This window comes from Fulmarus glacialis, unplaced genomic scaffold (genome assembly GCF_000690835.1).
Source record: "Fulmarus glacialis isolate BGI_N327 unplaced genomic scaffold, ASM69083v1 scaffold3650, whole genome shotgun sequence".
NCBI classification, from domain to species: Eukaryota; Metazoa; Chordata; class Aves; order Procellariiformes; family Procellariidae; genus Fulmarus; species Fulmarus glacialis.
Genome location: NW_009185656.1, coordinates 706 through 23558, shown reverse-complemented (window position 1 = coordinate 23558; position 22853 = coordinate 706). Strand labels below are relative to the sequence as shown.

General features: G+C 37.9%; 1 protein-coding gene across 1 annotated transcript; it reads right to left on the bottom strand.

The window, feature by feature from the left end:
- Window positions 1-1893: 1893 nt before the first annotated feature.
- Window positions 1894-22572, bottom strand: EXOSC7 (exosome component 7; the record flags this gene model as incomplete). Its single annotated transcript, XM_009572438.1, has 7 exons — window positions 1894-2402; window positions 5502-5657; window positions 6582-6705; window positions 11365-11435; window positions 15881-16046; window positions 21673-21767; window positions 22471-22572. Coding segments are annotated over 7 exons (819 nt in total), but the record flags the coding sequence as incomplete, so codon positions are not given.
- Between the last annotated feature and the right edge of the window lie 281 nt (window positions 22573-22853).

Below are 22853 nucleotides of genomic sequence, written 5' to 3'. Positions count from 1 at the left end.
GCCCCGGTCCGAACCGCTTTTCAATGCCAACAGACGGGAGGTAGCGAGTGCGGAAGGAATAGGACCTCTTGAAGATCCCAAATTCATTCTGTGCCTGCTTACATAGCTACAGAAGCCCTGGGGGGAGGACATGCATAGTTAGAGGAGGCAGTGCAGATACTTGCATGACGTTAATTTACACTTACACTCTCAGGAAGTGCTTGGTACCAAGTATTTTGTGATTGGGGTAGCCATTTTTGTATATACAGTTGCTCCACAGGTTTCCCTGTGCTAGCAGCAGACACAGATGCTCAGGTAGCAAGACCTTGCTTTTTAGGTATCTTCAGCACATAGCCCAGATCTCAGATGGGCTAAGTATTTGCCATCCTTAGTAAGAAGTGGAGAGGGAATGCACATATATTCACCTCCACAGATGTGTCAGTTAACACGCTTGAAACAGTGAGGTTTTTCCCCCCACCCCCAGCTCTCATAACAATCAATTTAAAATTAAAAGAATCTGGAGAGGGGACAAGAAGCATCTTAAATGATGTAACTTGCAAAACGCTTGGAGATCCTTCAGCTGGAAGGCTATGTAGAAATACATTATTATTACCATGTTACAAAATTCACCCTGGAAGTAACTCTGGGCAGCCTTTTGGTATCCAACCACAAATCTGTAATAAAACAGGCAACAGCTATTCAGAGAACGGCTGTGGTTTAAGACTTGCAATCCTCATTTAGATTAACCGTTTTCTGAAACATTAAACAATACATGACCAAACAAAAACTGCCTGTGGTAAGTCTAAGGTACTGTAAATGGTTTTTCTCCCTTCAGTTTTCTTTCTTTCTACATTCTTACAAGTACTTTTGCATGGCAAGGAATGGATCACAGCTACTGTAAAGCTGATGTCAGGTTAGTCTTTACCTCACATAGAATAACTCTACTGGAGTAATTAAAGATTATATATTTAATCATTGTCACTTCGTGCCTGTATTACTACATAGCACTATGATAATCTACATAACCCATTACTTAAGGTACTGAAAAAATCCCACCTCTTCAAAATAGACATCTTGGGCAAATTATGTAAGTGAGCTCTAGGAAAAGGACTGAAGAGATTTGGGGACCTTAAGTACACCATATATTTTAATGGGATCACGATTATTAATTTGAGCTGTAGTATGTTTTGCCCTACATCTACAGCTCTTCTTCAGCAAAAACCTTCCCCTTCTCCCCAAAAACACCTTCCAGACAACAGAATGTTCTTAATCTGACATTAGGAAATTAAAACAGGAAATTCAGAAAACACCGCTTGAGTAAGAGCTAAATGATTCCTGAACTATTGTAGTAACTTTTGCCATAATGTTTGTCCAAAAGGATCCTTCCAACACTTGCAGCTGAAATATCAACTTCTTGAAAATAACTTTTTCCTTCGATTTCTTCCATCTGTTGTCTCTTCCTATTCTGCCAAATAAACAGCTCTTACTCTTTGCTGGGCCAGCCAATTGATGTAGGGAGGGAATCCACTGCTTTGAAGACCTGGTGATACAACTTGATTGCATACCTTATCTGCCATCTTCTGTCTTTCCCTGTAAAGGATCATTACTGACAGCCACTATGCTTTTCCAGCTGAATTATCAAACTCCTAAAAAATTAACTTATTTTCCCTTTTACCTTAGCCATGCCCCTTCTCCTTAGCCACCATGAGAGGTTTTGGCTAGGTTACTATTGTACCTGTTGGCAAAAGGGATAGGCAGAGCTCTAGTACACAAAGAAATCTTGGTTTAAAATATGAATTACAATCTTCGGACCATGTTGTATTTATAGTAAAATCTATCCACGTTTTATTCAAAGAAAAGCAAGATAATTTGAAGGAAGACTTCCACAAATTGCTGTTCTCGTCTGGCTGGTGAATTAAAAAAAGATTTCAAGAGGCCCAAAACCTGGCTTGTGCTGTATGGAGGACACCCTCATATACGCTCTAGAACACAACTGCTGGTCTGCAGAAGTGGAAGACACGCAAACAGAATTAAGTGGAATCTACACCAGTCACTCTTGAAAACAGACTCATGCACCTCCCAGGCAATTGCATCAGTTGCTGCTGGTGCGCTTCCTAGGTGCAGACAGCTACCCATATGGAAAGCATCTCAAATTTGCTTATTCGCATTTAACTGTAGCTAGCTTTATGCTTAGTAACATTTTAAAAGCCTCTTAGTTAGAAGGATAAAGGTACTGGAACAAAAAACATCATTTTTCTATATACAAACTGACAAGATTGCACGATCAATTAAAAACAGTATTAGCATTTAATAAAAACTCATCCTAGAAATCCAACTTTCTGCCGCGAGGTCCCCAAACTCTCTTCTTCATCCAAAATCTTCTGAAGGGCTATGTGCAATGACTTGCCTACTCTTTTTCCCGTCTGCAATGCAAAGAAAGCAAAACAAATCTGAGACATATGCTTATAAACAGGAAGACAAGTCTCATGGAACACTTCCTTTTGACAAACATTTTCCCTTTAATGATTAATATATACCAGCTGGTATAATAAAAATATGCTTTTAATTAAGAAAAATAATGATGGTGGAAGTTTCATTTTAATTTGACTACATTTTGCAAAAATGTACACATAAAGGCAGTGCTCCCATTCATCACAGAAGCATTCCATGATCATTAACACCAGATCTGTGCACTGCTGGATCACCCAGGAATACAAATTAAATTCACATCAGGCACAAGCACACATTCAAATTAGCCAGCACATGCACTATGAAGCAATATGATAGCTGTCAGAGGACAAGAGGTACCTGACCAGCAAAGCAGCCTACTAATACAAAGTTCAGTAAACTCTTCTGAATGTGCTCAGAATCAGCAGACAGAATTTAGACCAGCTCAACACCCTGTCATGTGGCCAGAGAAGCCCGAAACGCACACCAGCTGCATCACCAAATCAGTCTGTGGGCAGATCCTTCATTATGATGTGCAATTTTGTACTGTCCAGAGACCTTAGAGTTAACAGAATGTTTTCTTTACAGAAATAAAGTCCAGCAGTGGAAAACCACCAGGATTAGCTCCGATACAGCCTCTACTCTTCCCACATGTACAATTGTACTGTGGAAGCTGCAGGACAGGGAACATTGGGCAATGCTACAATAAAGATTTTAAGGCAGTGGTGCCTATTAGAGCTTTCCCAGGGTTTCTCTATGACTCCATACAGAGATGAAAAGAGCCCACCTGTCCCTAAAGAGCCAAAGACAGATTATATTAAACTGAGTTTATTAGCTCCTGATCTATGCAATGAAGCCTATGCCTGACATACAGCTGACCACAAAGCTCCCTTTCACCTGATGACAACCGCCGACGCTGTGGGCGCACAAACCTTAAAATAAGGTACATTTCTAATTGAAGAACCAGGTGACAGAATATGGCCCATAGTACCAAAGGAAATTTGGAAAGAGCTTTGATGCAGCAAGGTAGCTGTCAATCCTAGACAGTATGACTCATGCTAAATAAAGGGGGGCACACATAAGAATGGTTACAGCTCTGCACTGGGACAAAGATCACAGTAGCAGTCTACAGTCCTAAGGGGTGATATACTTTGCACATTCTTCTCCTCAAACGTAGGACATTATCACTCACACCAGGTCAAAGTGAATGGGAACTGTGCAGAGCTTTCGTATTGACACAACACACAACACCGTTGCCATTTTATTCCTGCTTGCCTCTCTTATGGATCAGATCATAAACTCAGTAAAAAAAGCCTAATGCTGGCAGCTTCCCAAAACTTTCCCATGCCTTCCTAAGAGATATGTCCTAGGAACATCTGTTCTCTACCAGGCAGGGAAAGCTGAACACACTCTGACCTGCAGCTAAATCACTAGGGAATGGAGGTGTCAAGCGAGGGTTATGCAGCTCCTCCACTGGACATTCCCAGGCCTTTTTATTTTTCTTGGTATCCTAATCAGGCTGCTGAGTTTGAGGCAGGGCCAAACAAATAATCTCTGACCTCCCAGAAAACATGTTGGTTTCTTCTCATCAGCTTTATCCCTCACTCCTTCAAACTGCTCACCACCCAGCAGGGAAGACTTCTTCCAAAGCAAGTGAGAGACAGCACAACTCACTGGGTGATCAGCTTAAGCTTTTAACTCCTTGGCACCAACAAGTAGGGACAAGTTCACTAAAGCTCTTAAGCAGAGTAGGACGGTTTGAAGATTTCCCATGGCTACGTTCCATATGCATCTCTGATTAGTGTTTAGATAAGCTTTATATAATCCCAAGCACAGCCTTTGGGGGTAGGCTATACAATGGAACTGCAGAAGTTCATTTCCTATTTAGGGCTCAATGTAGAGTGAAATCTGTGATCATAATAGAGGCTCCAATCAAAGCTTTCTGCAGATAATTTGCATGTGGGCCAGCTTCTACCACGAACCTGTATCTAACTTAAGCACCCATCTCTTTGTAGCAGCCCTAGACCCAAAATCTCAAGTCTTCTATGACATTTAGTTAGAACTGGACTCAAAATCCATCAAGGAAGACACATCAGATGTCCATAGGAAGTTTTGTTTCTTTAAGATGCCAAGTTAGAGATACCCCCCCTCTGCAGATCTACACAGATGGTAAGGGGGATAAGCGACCTCTCTGGATGCAAATAAAAAGCCCGCCAGTACCACCAATATTAACACTCTGGATCGACATCATGAAACAGTGAAGTGCCATATATACTCAGCGTGTAAGTTCCACTTGAGACCAAATGTTTTTAAACTTGGCTCCAAGTCCTGCAATTCTCACTACAGCCATGCTGAAATTAGTTCTGAATCTCTAGGAAACAGAGCCAGTTTGAAGTATTTAATTTTCATTCCGACTCCAAGTTCAAAACTCAGTTCTGCCTCATGCTCAAGGCCAAACCCAGGCATGAGAATTTACACTGGAAGACAGTTTTAAGAAGAGCCTGAAGAAAGGTTTAAAATGGAATTCTTATGTGGATGTGAACAACATCCAGATACTAGTATTTTCATGGAGTAGGGGCAGGTCAGAAACCCAATAAAGGAGCAAAGAAAAACAACAGTAAAATGAGAACAGTAAGCTTATCACAAAACAAATTAATTGTGCTAGAAGAGAACACCATGCACTAGCAATTCGAAGTACCATCTCTACTTCTATAGGGACTTCACCATGTTAGAAGTTTTGCTCTTTCAGTCTTTAAGGGAAACAATGAGAGAGGGAACACGTTCTCTAAAAATACTCTCAAGGTTTATCAACTTAAGTTTTGCAGTCTTACAGCTGTGGGGTACTTGACTGAAACAACGGTGAGTACCATACATTTCAGGCATCTGAAAGTTTTAGATAACTTCCATTCATATTAGATTTTGTTTCAAAGGAACTGTCTGTGAACTTCACCAAGTCCCTTGTGCACCTAATAAAGGCACCAGGATCTCTGCTCCTAAAGTCCTTACTGCAGCTTTTCATATACTCAAGTTCCAGTTCATCCAGTATCATTCAGTAACTGCTCAAAACTCCTTACCTCCATCATTTCAAAAATACTCTCAGGATCAAGGCTACCTTTCCCCACTTTCTTCATAGAAGTGAGGGCACCTTTACTGGTCACAGAAATAAGCAGGCTGGCCAAAGAACAGGCTTCTTCCTGAAGGGTAGCATCCACCACATGCCTATATCCAATCTGTAAGTTAGTGACAAAACAACGTATTAGTTTGCAGTTGTCTAAGCTCTTTATTAAGAGGTTAAACTGTGAGTAGTAGCTCTGTTGGCTATCTACAGCCTCCCATCCTAATATCATGTGACTGACTTGACAGCACAGTACTTAAAACAGCCTCTGACCCCAAATTATGTGTGCATACGTAACAGAGGTGAGATAAGCATGTTGCTATTTCACACTGTTTTCCTTTCTGACCATCCTTTCATCTATATGAAACCCCAGATTCCCCTTTCCCCTCAACTCCAAGCATGGACTTTCCTCCCCGCTAGGTCAAAATTACACATCCTGACACTCAGGTGAGCTCCCACTTCTACTATTTATGAAGCTTGCTTAAAAGATATGTCAGACAAACTTCCAGGTAACTAAGCAAATCACTAACTCTTGCACTGGAAAATGCAACATCCAGCAAATCAACTGCATTAGTTGTGGGCTATATACGGAAAAGGAAAACAAAAACCTGTTTGAAAGGAAAGGACAGTATTGCACCCATGAAAAGAGAGTTCTGTCCCCAGCAACAAATACTCGCTGTGTAACTCCAGGCAGATACAGCCTCTGTGCCTCACAACAATACCCATTTGTTTTAACATACTGAAGTATCCGCTGCTCTGGATGTTGAGCGAGGAGTAGGTGAAAAATAATAAAACAACTATTCTGCATGCAAGAAGATGCATTTTAAATGGTGGAAATCTGCAAGTCAGAGGTGGAAAAAAAACCTTATTTGGTAAAAGTTCTTCTTAATTAGGAGGCCAGGGATGAACAAATATATACATAGTGGACACTGACCATTTCTGTAACACAGATTTTATCTCTAGGGAAAAAATAAACGGCAGGTGAAGTTAATAGAAACCGAAGTCTCTAGATAGAAGGTCAGAAATTTGTCAGGCTTACTTTGCTTAGTGTGACGATGCAGGGTACATCAACCACGTTAAGTCGAATACAATCATAAGGGTCATCAGACAGCTCAATCTCTTTAGAGCCTTCTTCATCCTCCAAAACACGCACTTTGGGTATTCTGTGGAAACAAAATGTGCAAAGTCATTGCCAGAACAGATAACGAATACAGGTGTCATACAGTTTCAACTCCAAGAAGTGCCCTTTCCTCTAAATGAGGCTAAACGTTTAGAAAAAAAATCCAGAAAGTTATCAAAGTATTAACAACATGCTCACTGAGACTAGGAAGAAAACATCGTAAGCAGGAAGTTGTTTAGGATAAGACCATCATATTTATATCATTCAAACCGTTAGAATCTGAACTGGTTTTTACACTAATACACAGGGAGAGATTCTTTTGGAACTTGCACAATGGAATCCTGAACAATTCTTTGTACATCTGTCTAGACGTACAGGAGACAAATTACGAAGACTGAATCCTTTTGTACTGTGGTTCCCAACCTTGCAGACAACAGTAAAGTTGTCAGAACTACAACAATGGCATTGCTTGGCAAAGCTGTGACATCAGTAGCAAATAGTAGTAAAGCTGTTCAAGAAAGAATGACACTAAGGAGACTTGGGGTAAAGGTAAAAGATGACATTAGTAAAATCCTTTCTCTTTAGCAAGATGGGAAGATTGGCAAGATATTCTCATTTTTTAAGAAGCCAGAAGTCTCTACTGTCCTAAAGACAGATATACAAAAGTAACTACCAGGGATACAAACCCAGGCAGAAATCCAAGAAATGCTTTCTTCTCAATTGTGAGTGACAAGCTCTCTCACAAATGAGCTAGACAGGCTCCTTATCAGTGACACATACATTGTATTTGTTATAGCCATTCAATGGGAGTTTTACAGGATGATTTAATGCAGCTTTCTTAGCACAATTAATAAAGTCATTTAAAACAATTTAGGAGAAGATGGTATCTCAAGAAGCCAAGAACCTCAGTGTCTTATATACCCTCATTTATCCAGGTGCCCACTAGGATGGAGTACTGACTGACAGACTTTGCTTTACTGGCCAGTAAAACCCACACACAGTTCAATCACACTGCTCTCACTTTTACACATTTGCTCTTGAAAACATAAAATATTTCAAGACGTCCCTAGAAAGCTAACTTCACTAACCATGTGGAATGTAACCACAATCTGTTTTTATATTGGTACTTTTACAGTAGTGTTGTGTTTTGCAACTAGACTCTGGAGATTACATTCTTTTACACGTCCTGTATCAAACCTTTTTTAAAAGAGGAGGAGATAGGGATTGATTTAGCGAACTTTTCCCCCACCAAGGCAAAGAGATTTTTCTTGTTCCCTGGAAAAGTATTTTAGTTATTTGTGGCTAAGAGTCCTAGAGGCGAGTACTTCACAACAGCTAACGCTGCTTCAGTGAGAACTAATTCCCTACAAGAACATTGGCCTGAGCCAAGATAAAACTTTCAGTAAGCAGAACTACGATGTGTAATTTTTCCTGAAATGAAACTCAAAATGCTTTCCAGAGTTACATAACAACTCATTGGAAATGCATCAAAGCCTGTTTTTAAGTTAAAAATACTCCATTAAAAATTGATGGAATAAAGTCACAAGGTGACTAACCCTCTAGCTACACAGGACAACGGAGAACATTGGACAACAGCCTAGACAAGAAGTGTATGTGCCAGAGCAGTGCTTAAAAAAGAATGAAGATTTCAAGAAAATCTGTGAGATTATGCAATTTTTAACTCCACCCTAAAATAGCTATGAAACCAGAGCAATGTTTGGTCTGCAAGAAAAGTTGCCAGAATTAATACCTGAAGAATCCCTGCAGAGAGCTGTTTTGGCCAAGAATAGATGAGAGAGGTATAAATTAGAATTATTGCAGAGGCAAAAAGGTAGTTGATCAGACACAAGCATCATAGTTGCATAAAAAAGAGGTATATACACAGAAAAACTAGGCAAAGAGAGCATAGCACAAAGAGCGTTTCCAGAAAACTGGAGATTTCCTCTCCCTGCTTATGAAGATTTATCTTAAGAACTTGCTGTACATGTTTACTTCGCAACTTTTATTTTTCTGTTTTGATTCCTGCAACTAATCAGGGCAGAAATCTGTACAGCAGGACTTAGTCACATAACAAACAATGCTATTTTCTGTGTGCTGCAGACCCAGATTTCACAACTGCAAAACCACTTCTACCCTTGCAGGCAGGCACCAGTTCTGCCTCCACCATGCTGCCCAGCAAAAAACCACGACATCTGCAAGGCTATTGTATTATAAACTCTGTAGCTTTTGTAACTTGCCTAGTTTCTGTTGCCTCAGTTGCAAGTAGGCACATTCCACAGGATCAAGTTTAATGCTACGTCCTGACACAGTAGCTACTTGCACATTTTGCTGTATCTACTTTGATCATGGATAAATCCAGCGTTAAGCACCTTGGAGACACAGTTAAGAAGCAAGTTTGATTATCTGCTATCTTTTGCACATGATCTTGATATAGTTTTTAGAACATAATGAAGAATACAAAACTCCAATGAGTAAATGTTCCCCCTAAAACAGTCATATTATCATTGCTCCATGCCTGAAGGGGATACGATGAGTCAGGTCAGACATACAAAGGATTTAAATCCCATAATTCTTGCGTAAAATTCCTTAAATTACAATTTTGCATTTACTTAGCCCTAGGGACTAAGCATTTACTTAGTCCCTAGCTATTATAAAAATGGTTAGAGCAAGATTTTAAGGATGAAGCTGAGGTTTTCAAATGCCTATCTGTACATTTGAAAATTTGTAGCTTCAAAGAAAAAACAGCAGCTTGAGCTCCCTGCTCTTGGTTCCAAGGCTGCAGTCAAGGCTGACAAAGATCCGAAAACACTTATAACAAAAACCTGGTTGTAAACAGATTACGAAAGGCGAGTAAGACTCAAAGAGGGACACACATGTCAAGCGAAGTTCAGAACACTTCATCTGAAGTGATCTTCAAACTGACATCTTATCTTGCTGGGACAATAATATTTCATGGAGAGCGGGCAGCTACTCTAAACAACCTTGTGTCAATCCAAAGAAAACTTAGCAGATATCAAAGGAAAGGGAGAGGAGTAGTGAATGAGGACAACAGGTTTTCACTTTGAATTTAATCTCTTGATTTTCTAAGCTCGTATGAGATTAGACATACTAACATTCCCTGCTCAAATCAATACACAGGGTTTTCACAGGTCAAAAATCAACAGGCTCTGCATTATGTCATACTGTACCACATTTTGATTTGATATCCAAAAGACTGTGGATGCTTGCCCACAGATTAAAGATTATACAAAAGATACAGTTTTCCAAAGAATAAAAATAAAGCAGATCGTTAAAACAATTACACCCTCCATGCTGCCCATGTTCCCAAAGCAACAGATTTTCTTTTATTTATTTATTTAAATTACTTTTTATATGATTTTCTCTCTTTATTCAGAACTAGGATTCTGGATGAAATAAGAAAAAAGACCTAGTTATCTTGTAAATAAAGTATATGCCTTGGATCTGCAAAACAACTCACATGGGAGCAACTGTTTTAACTATACGACTTTTGCATCCTGGCAGCTCACACACAGATACATAGGCATTTCTTCCTTTAGTGTACTGTCACTCTTTTGTGAGCTGTTACATTTGTGACAATATTTCTTAATGCTACAAAATCTACTGTTAAAAGTTACTGTTGAGAACTTGACTAACACGGGAAATTTCTCAGCAATATATACAAGTTGTTGTCTTAGATGGATTCTCCCCTTATCCCCTTTTAAAGTGTTTATACCGTCATATACTGCCTGTCTTCAAAAGCGTATTTTCCTTTTCTTCTTGCACGTACTTTTCCAGCTCTAGGACTGTGCACTGATTCCCTGATGAATAAGCCAGAACTATGCCAGTGACTTTAGCAGATCTCTAATTTACAGCTGAAGAACAATTTGAGATCCACTTTCAAAACATTTATGCCTGTAAGAGTCTAACTTTTGCATCTCCTCCAGCTACTTTTGCGACACAAGTTTTTTAGAAAAGCCATTCACTAATTTCTTTCTCAAGGGTGCTAGAAAACTCTGTATTCCCTTTTATCTACAGATCAAGAAGATTAAAACATTAGAAAAAATATTATTGAATGTTACCATTAAAACACACATAGAGCACTTGCATCATTCATTCTACCAGATTTTGTTCTTCCATTCTCTGAATTAAAATGCAAGGGGCAAAGTTCTTTTAAAGATACATCATTTCCCCCTCCCCACAATCTCTCACCACCATTTTTTCCTCTTAGTTTTAAAAAGAACCCTAGACTAACAGTTAATAAGAAAGAACATCAGAAGAGGGAAAACAGGGCTAGTTACAAATCAGTGGTCACAATGACAGAGGGCTTCTTATTCAGGAGCATCACATATCAGTAAATACCTCTTATTTTAAACCCACAAGGGATCAATACAAGGGCCTCCAACTACTTGCAACAACCATATGGTCAAGACAATTTTTTCTGCATCTGGCTACAGAACAAAAGTTATACGGTGAGCCTCCTTGTGCATATAATGCAATATGACACTTGATTATTAGAAACTGAATTAAAGTCATTAGTTCATGTTACTTGCGTGCAAACGGACTGCCTTGAATCTGAATGCAAGTTGCCTTGGGTATTTCTTATTTAAATAATTAAGTATTAAAAATGCTTAGCTCACAGAGAGTACTTCTCTTTCACTTCCCATGGCGCTTCCACTCACATGAAATGAGATCTGTGCTTTACCTTGTGTTAAAGAGAGCTGCCTTCACTGCGATAGAGATTGCATCAAAGAGGTTCCCACCACATTCCAATAACTGGGGAGGAAAAAAAGAATCTCTTTAAAAGAAAATCAGGCTAGTGCCTTTAAACCAAGTCTTTATTTCACTTAAACCTACTTGAAACAGCACAAAATTAAGAACCAGAACAGGTTTTTAAAAAACAAAGTTGTCTTTAAAGCCTATCTATGAAAATAAACAACAGCTAGGAAATTAAGATTTCAGCTAACTGTATTGTACACGCAAAACAGAAGAGTTAACACACTTTATAATAAAGTTAATGATAGAATTTAATAATAGCAGCTGAAATGAAACCACTGTTCTTAATTTTCTTGTGCTAAGGCTCTGAACTAGACTATAACCAGAATATTTTTTATAAACTCACCACATTCATTCTTCGATGTTAAATCAACACAATCCATTTTCTATACTTTATTTCAAAGAGAAGTCTTTTTAAAATATCAGCTGGACAAACCCAATTGGTAGAATTGTTTTCCAAGAAGCAACACAAATTGTCACCCAGAACATGGTACGAAAAGCTAGTTATACAAGGTATAGTTATGAAGGCACATCATGATTTATTTCCCATTCTTCATGGAAAAGGAGTCATCAGCAGGTTTGTCTTGTAGCTGAAAAGGATCTAAGGAAATCCTGATGCCAAAGTCTACTTGTTGATAACCCTATCCTTTGAATTAAAGTGTGTGGAGGGAGTCTAGCTTAGTTTCTTCCCATGAAGATCAGGAGAAGAACAGCACTGCACACTACATAAAAAGGCAGGGCTCCCATAACCACCAATACCTTCTATAGGCTGACAGACAACTCAAAGATGTATTTGGCCATGGTCTAGTGTTAGTTCTCTGACAAGCTCCACTCTGAGCTGCCAGTACTATTCTATGAACACACACATCCCCAGCAAGCATTTGCAACTACTTCAGCGAGAACATATGGATGCTTCTCCACTACATCAATCTATGCTGTATGATGAGAGCAAAACAAGTTTTGCAACACTGATTGCATTGATTGTTCTTCAAAATCTATTTAAGAATGAGATAAACTCCCGCACTGGGAGTGAATCATAAATCAGATATTCTGGAAAGACAGTTTATTTTTATGAAGACAGACTGAATTGTGTAAAAAGAATGACAAAAAGTTGGGATAGAAAGCTAAATACAAAGGTGATCAAATTATTTCTTTCCAAACAGCTGCTGGATACAGAGAGGTTAAATTGCCACTTTCAGTCATTATTGGATTTTACTGGATAACACAATAAGCCCCACAATATCTTTGTTACTAAAACACAATAATGGGATGTGCCTGTACTATTGCTTCGCTTATGTTCAGGCTGCTGTTCTAAAGCCTTATCTGTATTACAGTGGCACCTACAGGCTAGGAACACAGCGTGTATCAAGCATGGTACAACAATTCCTCCAAAAAGAAATGAACACTCTCTTCTCAGCTGAAGCACCTTGTACTGAGATCCCCCTTTTTTTCTTTTTTTTCTTTTTTCTTTTTTTTTAAGGACTAAGAAAATCTGCACAACTGTGAGTTGTGAGAAGCAAAGGAGTCTTTAGAAAGGACTGCTTTTAATTTACCGATACACAAAAGAAAAAGTTATTGGGGGTGGAAAAAAAGAGGAAACATTGTAAACCTTGCTTTATTCAATGACGTTTTTCCCCCAAAAGGACAGATTTCCAGTTTGTGGGTGTTTTTTTTTTCCAAACTGGGGGGGAATAGAAAAGATGAGGAAATCCTCTGAGGGATGCTCAGTAGTGAATTGCTAAAATTTCAACAGAACCCAATGCACCCCCCCCAACTCACAATGTACTGTGATTGGGTAGGGAATGAAAAGAGATTGCACACTTTGATTCTCCTTGCTCAGCACTGCAGGGGCAAATTATGTGGAGAAGGCTCTACATGTATCAAAAACACCCTCAAAAATGCCTAAAAGCTTATTTCTGACATCAATGACTTAGAAGGGGAAAGAAATTGAGGGATAGACAGAGATGGTGGGAACAGGCTTATAATTTTGCAGTACCATGTATCTCCACATTCACGAGCTACTCTTTGGAAGTGGAACGCCTTCTATTATTAAGAAAGAATCCATGTATTTTGAAAGTTCGAGGTATATATTCTTGACCTTTGACACATATCTATAAGTGTCCATATGTCTGCATCTTTGTAGTGTGTATAGTTTAAGTTATTTTCTTTCCAGTCTGACTGTACACAATTATAGCACCTCCCAAGTACACCAACCACTAGAAAAATATTGGAGAGATGTTTTTAATCAATAAGCTGCACGACTATGCAAAATACACCGTCTTCTCTTTTGAGGTTGCGTATCTCAAATTTTCTTTACACGTAGGAGCTGAATATAGATGCTTTGATGAAAGTGCGCATGGCTAAATTACACAGCAATGCAGTATCTCCAGGTTCATAACATCCTTTCTGGGTTTTTGTCTTTCGGAATGAGAGACTTGAAACAAGTACCTTCCCACCTGACCACAATGTACCATCCCACCTGACCACAATGTACCAGCAGTAGTTTCAGGCTTACGACAGATTTAGGCTTATTTTCCCTCCAACTTACCTATGAACACAAACACCAATGTGAACAATTTCCAGGAATTCTGAAGGAAAACATCATCCAAAGGACTCTCAATAAGTATTGTTATTGTATTTAGAATCTGCCTGCCTCAACTGATGAATGATATGACTTGTAGTACCTTACATTAGCAAAAGCGTCATGCTTCCACCATGTATTATTAAAATAGGATTCTATAGGAATGATTCAGCAAGAGCGGCTTCAGGAAAATCTGTAGGTATCAAGCACCAACATCAACTATAAACTATCACATGTGACATAAATGTCTTCTATTTAGAAAAGGAAATAGTACAAATACCGCAAAAATGTGAAAATACAGAGGTCTGGGGTGGAAAAAAAAACAGAGAGGGGGAACAGAATAAGAGACAAATGTTAACAGTATCTTGTTCTAACTATACCAGCAGCTCTTCAATGGCTCACACACAAAATCCCTGAAGAATATGACATTAAAAAGACTCATCAAGTTTAGAGCCCTAATTATAAACCTACAACAGATTCTTTATTGGTACTACAAACAAAGCTAAATGTAAAATTCATCACATAACATAGGTCTTGACGCTCATAATTCTGATACAACTAGTAGCATAAAAATACCAAGGCTGTTTTTCTCTGTAGCTGTGGACAATCAACAAATAATGACCAGTTATACCTCATACAAAAGCTATACGGAACTACTTCTGCAACAGTCAGCTTTATGAAAGTCTTTGCTTATGCGGTGTTTATGAAATGTTAAGCAGTACATAAGCACAACATTTAATATTCTGTACCTCTGCTTGTAATTACCTACTGACTAAAGGCCCCAGTGTGATTTCTCAGAACTAACACTTTGTTCTCTATTAAACTATGACAAGCTCCACTAAGCTGGTGACTAGGACTGTTAAATATATATAACACTCAGCAGTGGTATATATTTGATCATTCTGTATGCAGACTAAGTCACGGTATGTGCCATATCTACTATAATTAGGCTAATGCTACTGCTTTTTAAACACCTAATGGACTAATTTTCACATTTATTTAGGTCTTAGTCTGAATGTTCCTGTTTTGTTTAACAAAACCCTGTATTTGTGGTTTTTTTAGCAATACAGCTTAACACTTTGCAAATCATTTCATAGACATTAATGGATTCCTGTGAGTAAGATCCCTCAACATATTTTCAGTTACAAATTTGACAAATAGAAACTTAACTTTGGACGAATAAGAACTGGAAATAATGCTCAGGAGAGCCTGATTTGCAGACTTCTATTAAAATCCCATGACAGTGCTTTAAATACAGCATAGTTTGGAAATTGAGCTGCTGTATGCACAAAATTTCTATGCATAAAATTCAGTTTCCATTTTTTAATGGGAACAAATATTCAGTTCCTCTTCTACATTCAATACATGTATACTACTTGCATCAAAAAGTGCCTAGGCCAAACATAACTTTTGCCAGAAAAGTTTCCATTTTACTTTACTGAATTAATACTGATAATAGTGCAAAGAGGTAGACAGGATGGACAGTTATGTTAGGGCTAACATACACCCATGCTAACTTACATTCATTAGAATGATACATTTGCTGTTATATCTAGCTTGGAAAAAAGTTTAGCCTTCTTTAGTGGCAATTTCCTTGTCAGTGTAAGGTCACTGATTTTTATCTGAGACAGATTTGGAGTATTCAGTGTTTTATTAGCTCTGCAGTGGAGCAGCGGCATCAAGAAGAGTAGAAAAAGAGCAAGCTGGAAGTAGTGATTAACTATTATAGCTAGATTCACATGAAAATGGCCATCCATATCACATTATGAGAAGCTCGTTTTAGATGAAAATACATATGGTTATGCTAAGTCAGTCAGTGCCTTGAAAAACCCCCTTGAGTCTTAGTTTTCATTTCCTTACTTACCAATACATCAACATAGACAACCCAGCAGTGCTCTCTGGGATTAATACAAAGTGATTTCAGGTCTACACTGCTCTCGCTGCTAAATACTCTGTAGAGTGTATTTGCTATCTCCGTGCCAAGTTCTTCTCCTCCCCGGCCTTCAAATTCAGGAGTAGCATTTGCAGAACTAGATAAAGAGAAAAAAAAAAAAAAATCTTTCACTTCTGAAGCAGCCAAGACCCAAAGAACATTTCTTAAATATAAAGCATTAGAAATATCTAAGGATTTATTTGTACAAGAATAAGCATCCTATCTGTAAAGAAATTATTTCCATTTTGCATAAGAAAATGTCTTGATGCAGATAATATACCTACATTTTGCTACAAACTCTGATACTAATTAAATTCCAGTACTATCTTCAGTTCCCAAGTTACAACATTAAAGTTGGTCAATTCTCTCAGGGATTATTTCTTAAGCATTCTCATCTTCTATCATCTCAACCCTTTCAAAAATAAAAAAGTGACAGAAATCTGTACTAAGTTCAGAACAGCTAACAAGACAGCCTGTTAGAGTTGAATGTTAAATTAATAAGATAAGAGAGTGGCTAAGAAGAGAAAGATGTGACAATATGATGAGCAGAATATGCATTTTTTTTGAAGTGACATGACTGCCTGACCTTAATTGGTTATTTCTTTAGTGAGTGTACTCTCTGCTATCAAGCCACTTACAGACAGCAGCTCATTATTTTCAGCAACTGCAGCTTATGGAGAGCAGCAACTAAAGAACATTTTTTCCAGAAGGGATCTGACAAAAGCGTGTGGTTTTCACTTCCCCGATTCCAACATAACAAACTTTGTTTACGACCAGTCATGCAAGAAAGTCCTTGGGTGCTGAGGCCTTGTACACAGCTTAGAACAAAATTCTAACAATAAAAGAAAACAGGCATACCAAAAAAAAAAACCCCACACCACAAAAAACCAACCAAGCAAAAAAAAAAAACCCACCTCCAAGTCACAATGAAATAGAGCAGAAATGTCCAGAGATGCATACACAGCAAAATAACAAATACTCTGAACCCAACCTCTGGTTTATAGGGAGGGCAAGAGCATTCTCAAGCAGGGGACCTGTGGCACAGATTGCAGATCTTGTTTTTAAATAAACTAGTCAGACCTCCCCCAAATTAATTTATCATTACAGAACATAGGAAAGGAGCTGGTTCCACAGAAGTAGCTTGATATGTTCAAAATCTGTAACAGCAAAGCCTTGTATTCTCCTGGCCAATTTCTCATGTATGTTTTGTATTTATACGATGATACAAACTCTTAGCCCTTCCAACAGGAACACCACAGGCAAACATACAGCAGAAAACAAAGTCTTGGAATACAATCCCTTTACTTTTAAAAAAACAACTAAAGATCCACATTATCTAGGTATCACTTAAACCATCAAGTGAGCTGTATCAACAAGACTGCAGCCCCTATAAGGGAAATCCTTACCTCACAGTAATTCTCCCAACTTGTTCTTTTGCAGAACTGATGAAAACTCAGAATGCCAGGAAGAGCTACTGAATTTTATAGAAGCTATTTGCTGCTTCTATAACCAGACAGCACTATACAGCCTTAAAAAAATAAATAAATTACTGCCAATCAAGCACGGACCTATGTCTCCAAACTACACTTGCCGCATGAGTAAGTGCTGCAAGTGTCACATACTATTATTTGCAGTTACGTTAATATTGGACAATAATTTTGTAAGATAGAACCATATCAAGTATAACTTAGCTTTGGAAATATGCTAAGTCAAGCCTTTAGGTTGTATTAAACAAGCACTTATCTATGGAAGCAGCTTTTATGCAAGTTAACTAGATCATTCTGTTTAAACCATCTTGTTTAAAGTATGGTTATGCAAGCATTATGATTCCTATGATAAGTTGAAAAGAATTATACAAACCTCAGTCCATACCTCATTATTATGTCTAAACATGAAGTTTTATCAAATGTTGTAGTTTTTAATTATAAATGGACGCTGTCTTTGACAGCGAGTAAGAACGTAAGACTCAATTGGAATATTATTGCAAGTTTCACTGCATCTTAATTCCATTATTATTTTAACACTTCAATCCCTTGCAATCAAAGTGAAAAGAAAAAATGTTAGCAGGTTACTATTATAATAACTATATGGTAAATACTGCCACCCAATGCTCACAGACTTGCAGTAATTTACGTTGGGTAAAATTCAAAAAAGGGTTGTCTAGCACACTCATAAAAGAAAATGCCAAAAAGTTTGTTTTATGGAGCACAGAAAGAACTTAGTAGTTGCCAAGTGGAGCACAGAATTTCTACTCCTGAACAGAATGTAATTTTAAAGACTTTCAAAACCATTTCAGTGTCACATCGCATAACAATCAAAACTCCTAAAGCACAGTGAGGCTTCTACCACAGATCTCTACTTTCAAAACCCTTGATGTTAGCAGTCAAAACCTTTCTCTCACAGTCGTTAAGTACTTCCCATCCATTGCTCAGGCCATTAATATATTATAATCGACAATTAAGTAATTATAACAGAGATAAAACAGTTAATTAAACAAAAGCTTACAGCTATTTTGCTGGTATACAAAGGCTTCATTACACAGAGGATATTCTTCACTTAAAGCCATATTTACTTCAAGCAACCAATACCAGCTTTCTATTCTTGCACCCAAAGAAGCACACAATCATTTAAAACAAGAAGGCAGATTCACTGTTTCAGAACCAGCAGTAAGTTAACCACCTCACTAATATTCTACCCGTCCAGAAAGCAGCCAGAAGACATAATGTTTATGACACACAGATAGCCCTGAATTCAGGTCCAGATGCTGTCTAACTGTGTTAATATGATTATGATATTCAAGCTCATGACCCTACAAAGAATTGTGCTAACAAGGGTTTGGATTTAGTCTAGTCAAACTGGTAACTCTACCAACATGGATTTACTGATTCAGGTCTTTGCCTGGTCAGGCACTGTCACTACACTTCCCATCTGAAAGGAACATCTGCTTATAGAGTTTGAAACAGTTTTCACTCAAACATTAGATGGAATTTCTCTCTGAAAACCAAGCTAAATCCACTAAAGAGCACCTTTAATGGAAGAAGTACCGTAAAAAATGGTAAAGACATTTCATTCTTTCAAAACTCATTACTTTGCCTCTGCAAAGAGTAGTTGCCATGATAACAGGTTTATGGTAGGGGCAAGAGGGGGAGGAAAGGCTCCTTTTCTGCAGCCACTATTCAAGTGATATCTTTAGTGACTGCACTGAAATTTGTTTTAAATTAACATTTTCCCCACAAAACCCAATAGTACAGTATCTGAGGATCGCCTAAGAGCATGCTGATATGGTTGTTCTGCAATACTGTCATCTCTTATGATCTGGAGAACTGCTTTCCATCTATAATATTTAAGATCATATCTGAACCAGTCTTCCATGCAGGCACCACTGAAACATTCTTCCAGCTGGAACAAAAAACATGTCTGGACTTCAAAGCGGAGGAACAGATGGCTAGACTTGGACAAATATATTCCTTGCTTCCCTAATTCCACAGAAAAAATTCAGGAATTCACATTTGTCTGCTTTTTTTTTTAATTTCTTACACTTTGAAAATTATAAATCTTTGCTTCAGCCACAAAACAAAAACCAAAACCAAAAAACCCTAACAATTCAGTATTAGAACAGCCCCAAAACTCAAACATGAGAAAAGCAGACACAGCAGTCTTTCAACATCAATGACCAGGATTACTGTCTTCTCCAGTGCTGATGGGCAGTATGGACATCACATAGGACATGGACTTTATTCTATGATAATTAATTTCTAGTATCACAAATCAGTGCCCGAAAAATCATCTCTTCCAGAGACTAGCATTAAAGTCTGTCTCAAAGTGCTTCTCAGATTTCAGGATAAGAACTCAGAGCAGAATAAAGAGAAACAGAGTTTTGGGGCAGAGAATTATATACATGATCCAGCAAGCGATTATTTTCAGCAGTATCAGAAACCATAGCTAACACTGCAGGCTGAGTTTTTATTATTAGTTTCAACAATAAAAAAGCAAAGTAGAACACACAGATCTTCACCACGAGACACAGTGGATCAAACTATGCTCAGTTACTACCACCCAGTGGCAGCCTGGAAAAGCATCAGAGTACTGAGAGCATCTCATTTCCTTTTACAGAGAACAAGCTGCTCCCACTTCACGTTTTGTCTTTTGGATCTTTCTGGAAGCTAGAGGTCACCTTTCCCTGGCTGCACAAGCATGTGAGAAGTGACTACCCTTCTCAAAAATTTAGGCTTTTGGTCTGTGTTGCCACAGAATGTAAAGATTACCTATTTCCAGAACTGACAAGATCCAACTTGCACAATATTGCTGCACATCTCCCTCCCATCTTCTTATGAAACAGAGATTAACAGTTAGAAAATACAACCTAACATTAATCTAATGAGTTAAAGTTTTTCTAACATTTATTGACATATGAAAGAAGTGTCACAGAATTGCAACATCCCCACAGACCACTTGTTTTAGTAAGGAAATGTCCCTGCTGTCATTGGACTTTCTTTACATAGAAACCACCAGGACAAAGCAGGTACTATTTAGGATATTTTATACACAAGTTTTATAAAGTAGTCAAGCTCAGATCCCCTCTAACAGCAGGGCCACATTTGAGAAGACCATCTTCCTGTCTGATATTTTTGAACAGTAATCATAGACAAATCATTAATTCATAGGTGAGTCCTTCCCTCTACAAACCATAAGTTTCCACAGTTAACTAGTACATTGTGATGTATAGAGGCAGTCTTAGAAAAGGCTGCATAATGTGAGAGAGTTACAAACGTTAAGGCAGATACAGCCACTTAGGTCAGAAAGATTATCAGATATACACTTAGTAGCTGTCATACCGTAGTTTTACTAACGGTATATTGGTTTAATGTCAGAGTAGCAGCATTTTTTGTTTTTAATAAAAATAAAACAAAAGGTCACATGCAAAACAGCTAACTTGACAGTGCCAAGGCTTTTATGAGAGGTTTCCAAAGCACGTTATTTTATAAATAACAGTTTTAGGAAGTCTGCAAGATATGGATACTGTAGTTTCAGACAGCAGACAGTCTGGAATAACATTGAGATGTCACTATGCTAACTCAGATCAACCTGAAAACAAGAGCTCTCAGTTTTCTTCTAGCTTCCTTCATACATCAGGCACTATGAAGACTGTAAGGATAAGCAACAGTCCATTTGTAGCAGGAAGCCAGGAATATGATTAAAAACAAATACCCTTTCAGTTAATGAAACACTGATTCAACGATAAATATGATAACTAAACTTTCTAATTAACTTTTGCATCTGAAGTTTACAGTGAGGATTTGTTTTTAAACAAGCGGTTTTGTACAAAACACACTTCAAACTTTTTCCACTGCTTTCAAAGACAAAGTAATTCTATAATTGTAAAAAAGACACATGACATTGTAGTCATGAAGTCATGTTAAACCCATGTGCAATTGAACCATTAGTCTTTTCCAGCTGCAGTGATGCTATGCAATTTGGGATTTTTTTTTAACCTGATTTCATTCTTTAACTCCTATTTTTTTTGCCTATTTTGGGTCTGCAGAACCAGCAGAAAGTTTCTGAACATTCACCACTATTGAAACAGTAGAATAACTTGTTTCTATTGCTCAGACCCTTATGGGGGGTTAGTGGAATGAAGGTATAAACTTCAGAAGAATGGTAAGACTTGATTAGTCATTTATTCCAAATATTAGATCTATTTCCTTCTCTTCTAGTATACTAACCAGTCAACAAAGAATTCCAGGTAACCTTCATCTGGTTTCTCCAACTTTGGTGTCCCCATTTCAGCTTTTACACCTACCAAGATATCAGTGTGTCCCTGTTAAAACAAAAACATACCACACAACTAGAAATATATTCACAAAACTACTTGTTTAATTTAAGTGTCTATGGTAAGCTGACATTTCTACCTTTCAGTTATCTGCACCCATCATTCTGTCAGAATGAACTTAAAACCACATTAGTTTTTTTTAGAAAAGGAAAGGCTTTAGAAGAACAACGTTAAGCCTAAGAAGTTTCTTCGGATAATTACCATACATATTAGCTTTCTCTAGGTTAAAAAGACACTCTTCATATCCATGACTTTTTCTATCATTTTGGTTCTGAAAACAGCTGTATCTGCAGAACCTTTATAATATTGCACAGTATATTTATCTTGTTCACAGTCAACACATGCCAGAAGTAGTTTTGCTTCACTCTAAAGGAACAGAATTATTTTTTCCAGTGATTAGGCACAACAGCAATTTCATTTTTTCACGATTAAATGGTAGATTAGTTCAGATTAAAGGCTTTTCAGGTACTTCACATTAAATCTAGCTCAAGTAGGTTAAGCCAGCCTGAATGAATTATATATCCTGTCATTATTTCCTTAACCCATAATTTCAGTTAGTGCTATTATTACACACATCTTATTACACACGCACACAAATGCATCTACAAATAGTCTTGGCTTATCTTAAAACTAGTCACATAAACCAGAAGTCTCATGAGCAAGGTACGTGATCCCTAAGAAATTTACCAACCAGCTTTACTCTTGCAGATCCACTTGTGTTTGATACAACATCGGTTTCTACTTCTGCACATCTGTAGTCTTCACAGCCACGACCATCTACGCGAAGGTCCTCCTAAGAACAACAATCAATATATTGTGCTTAAGGGAATCAGTAATGAAAAGTAAAAAAAGAATCCGTGATTTTATATTTTCCTTTTCCTATGCCAAACACAGCAGTAAAATTAGTGTAAAAGCAACAGCTCCCGGTTTCATCACTAACTTTCACTTAAGAGTACCACAGAACCAACTGTACTTTTCCATACACCTCTCATTTATGTAGAGCTTGCAACAAGCTCTCTCCAGACAGACTTGAACTCCTGCACTACTTTCATCCTGTTTCAACAGAAAGCGTCA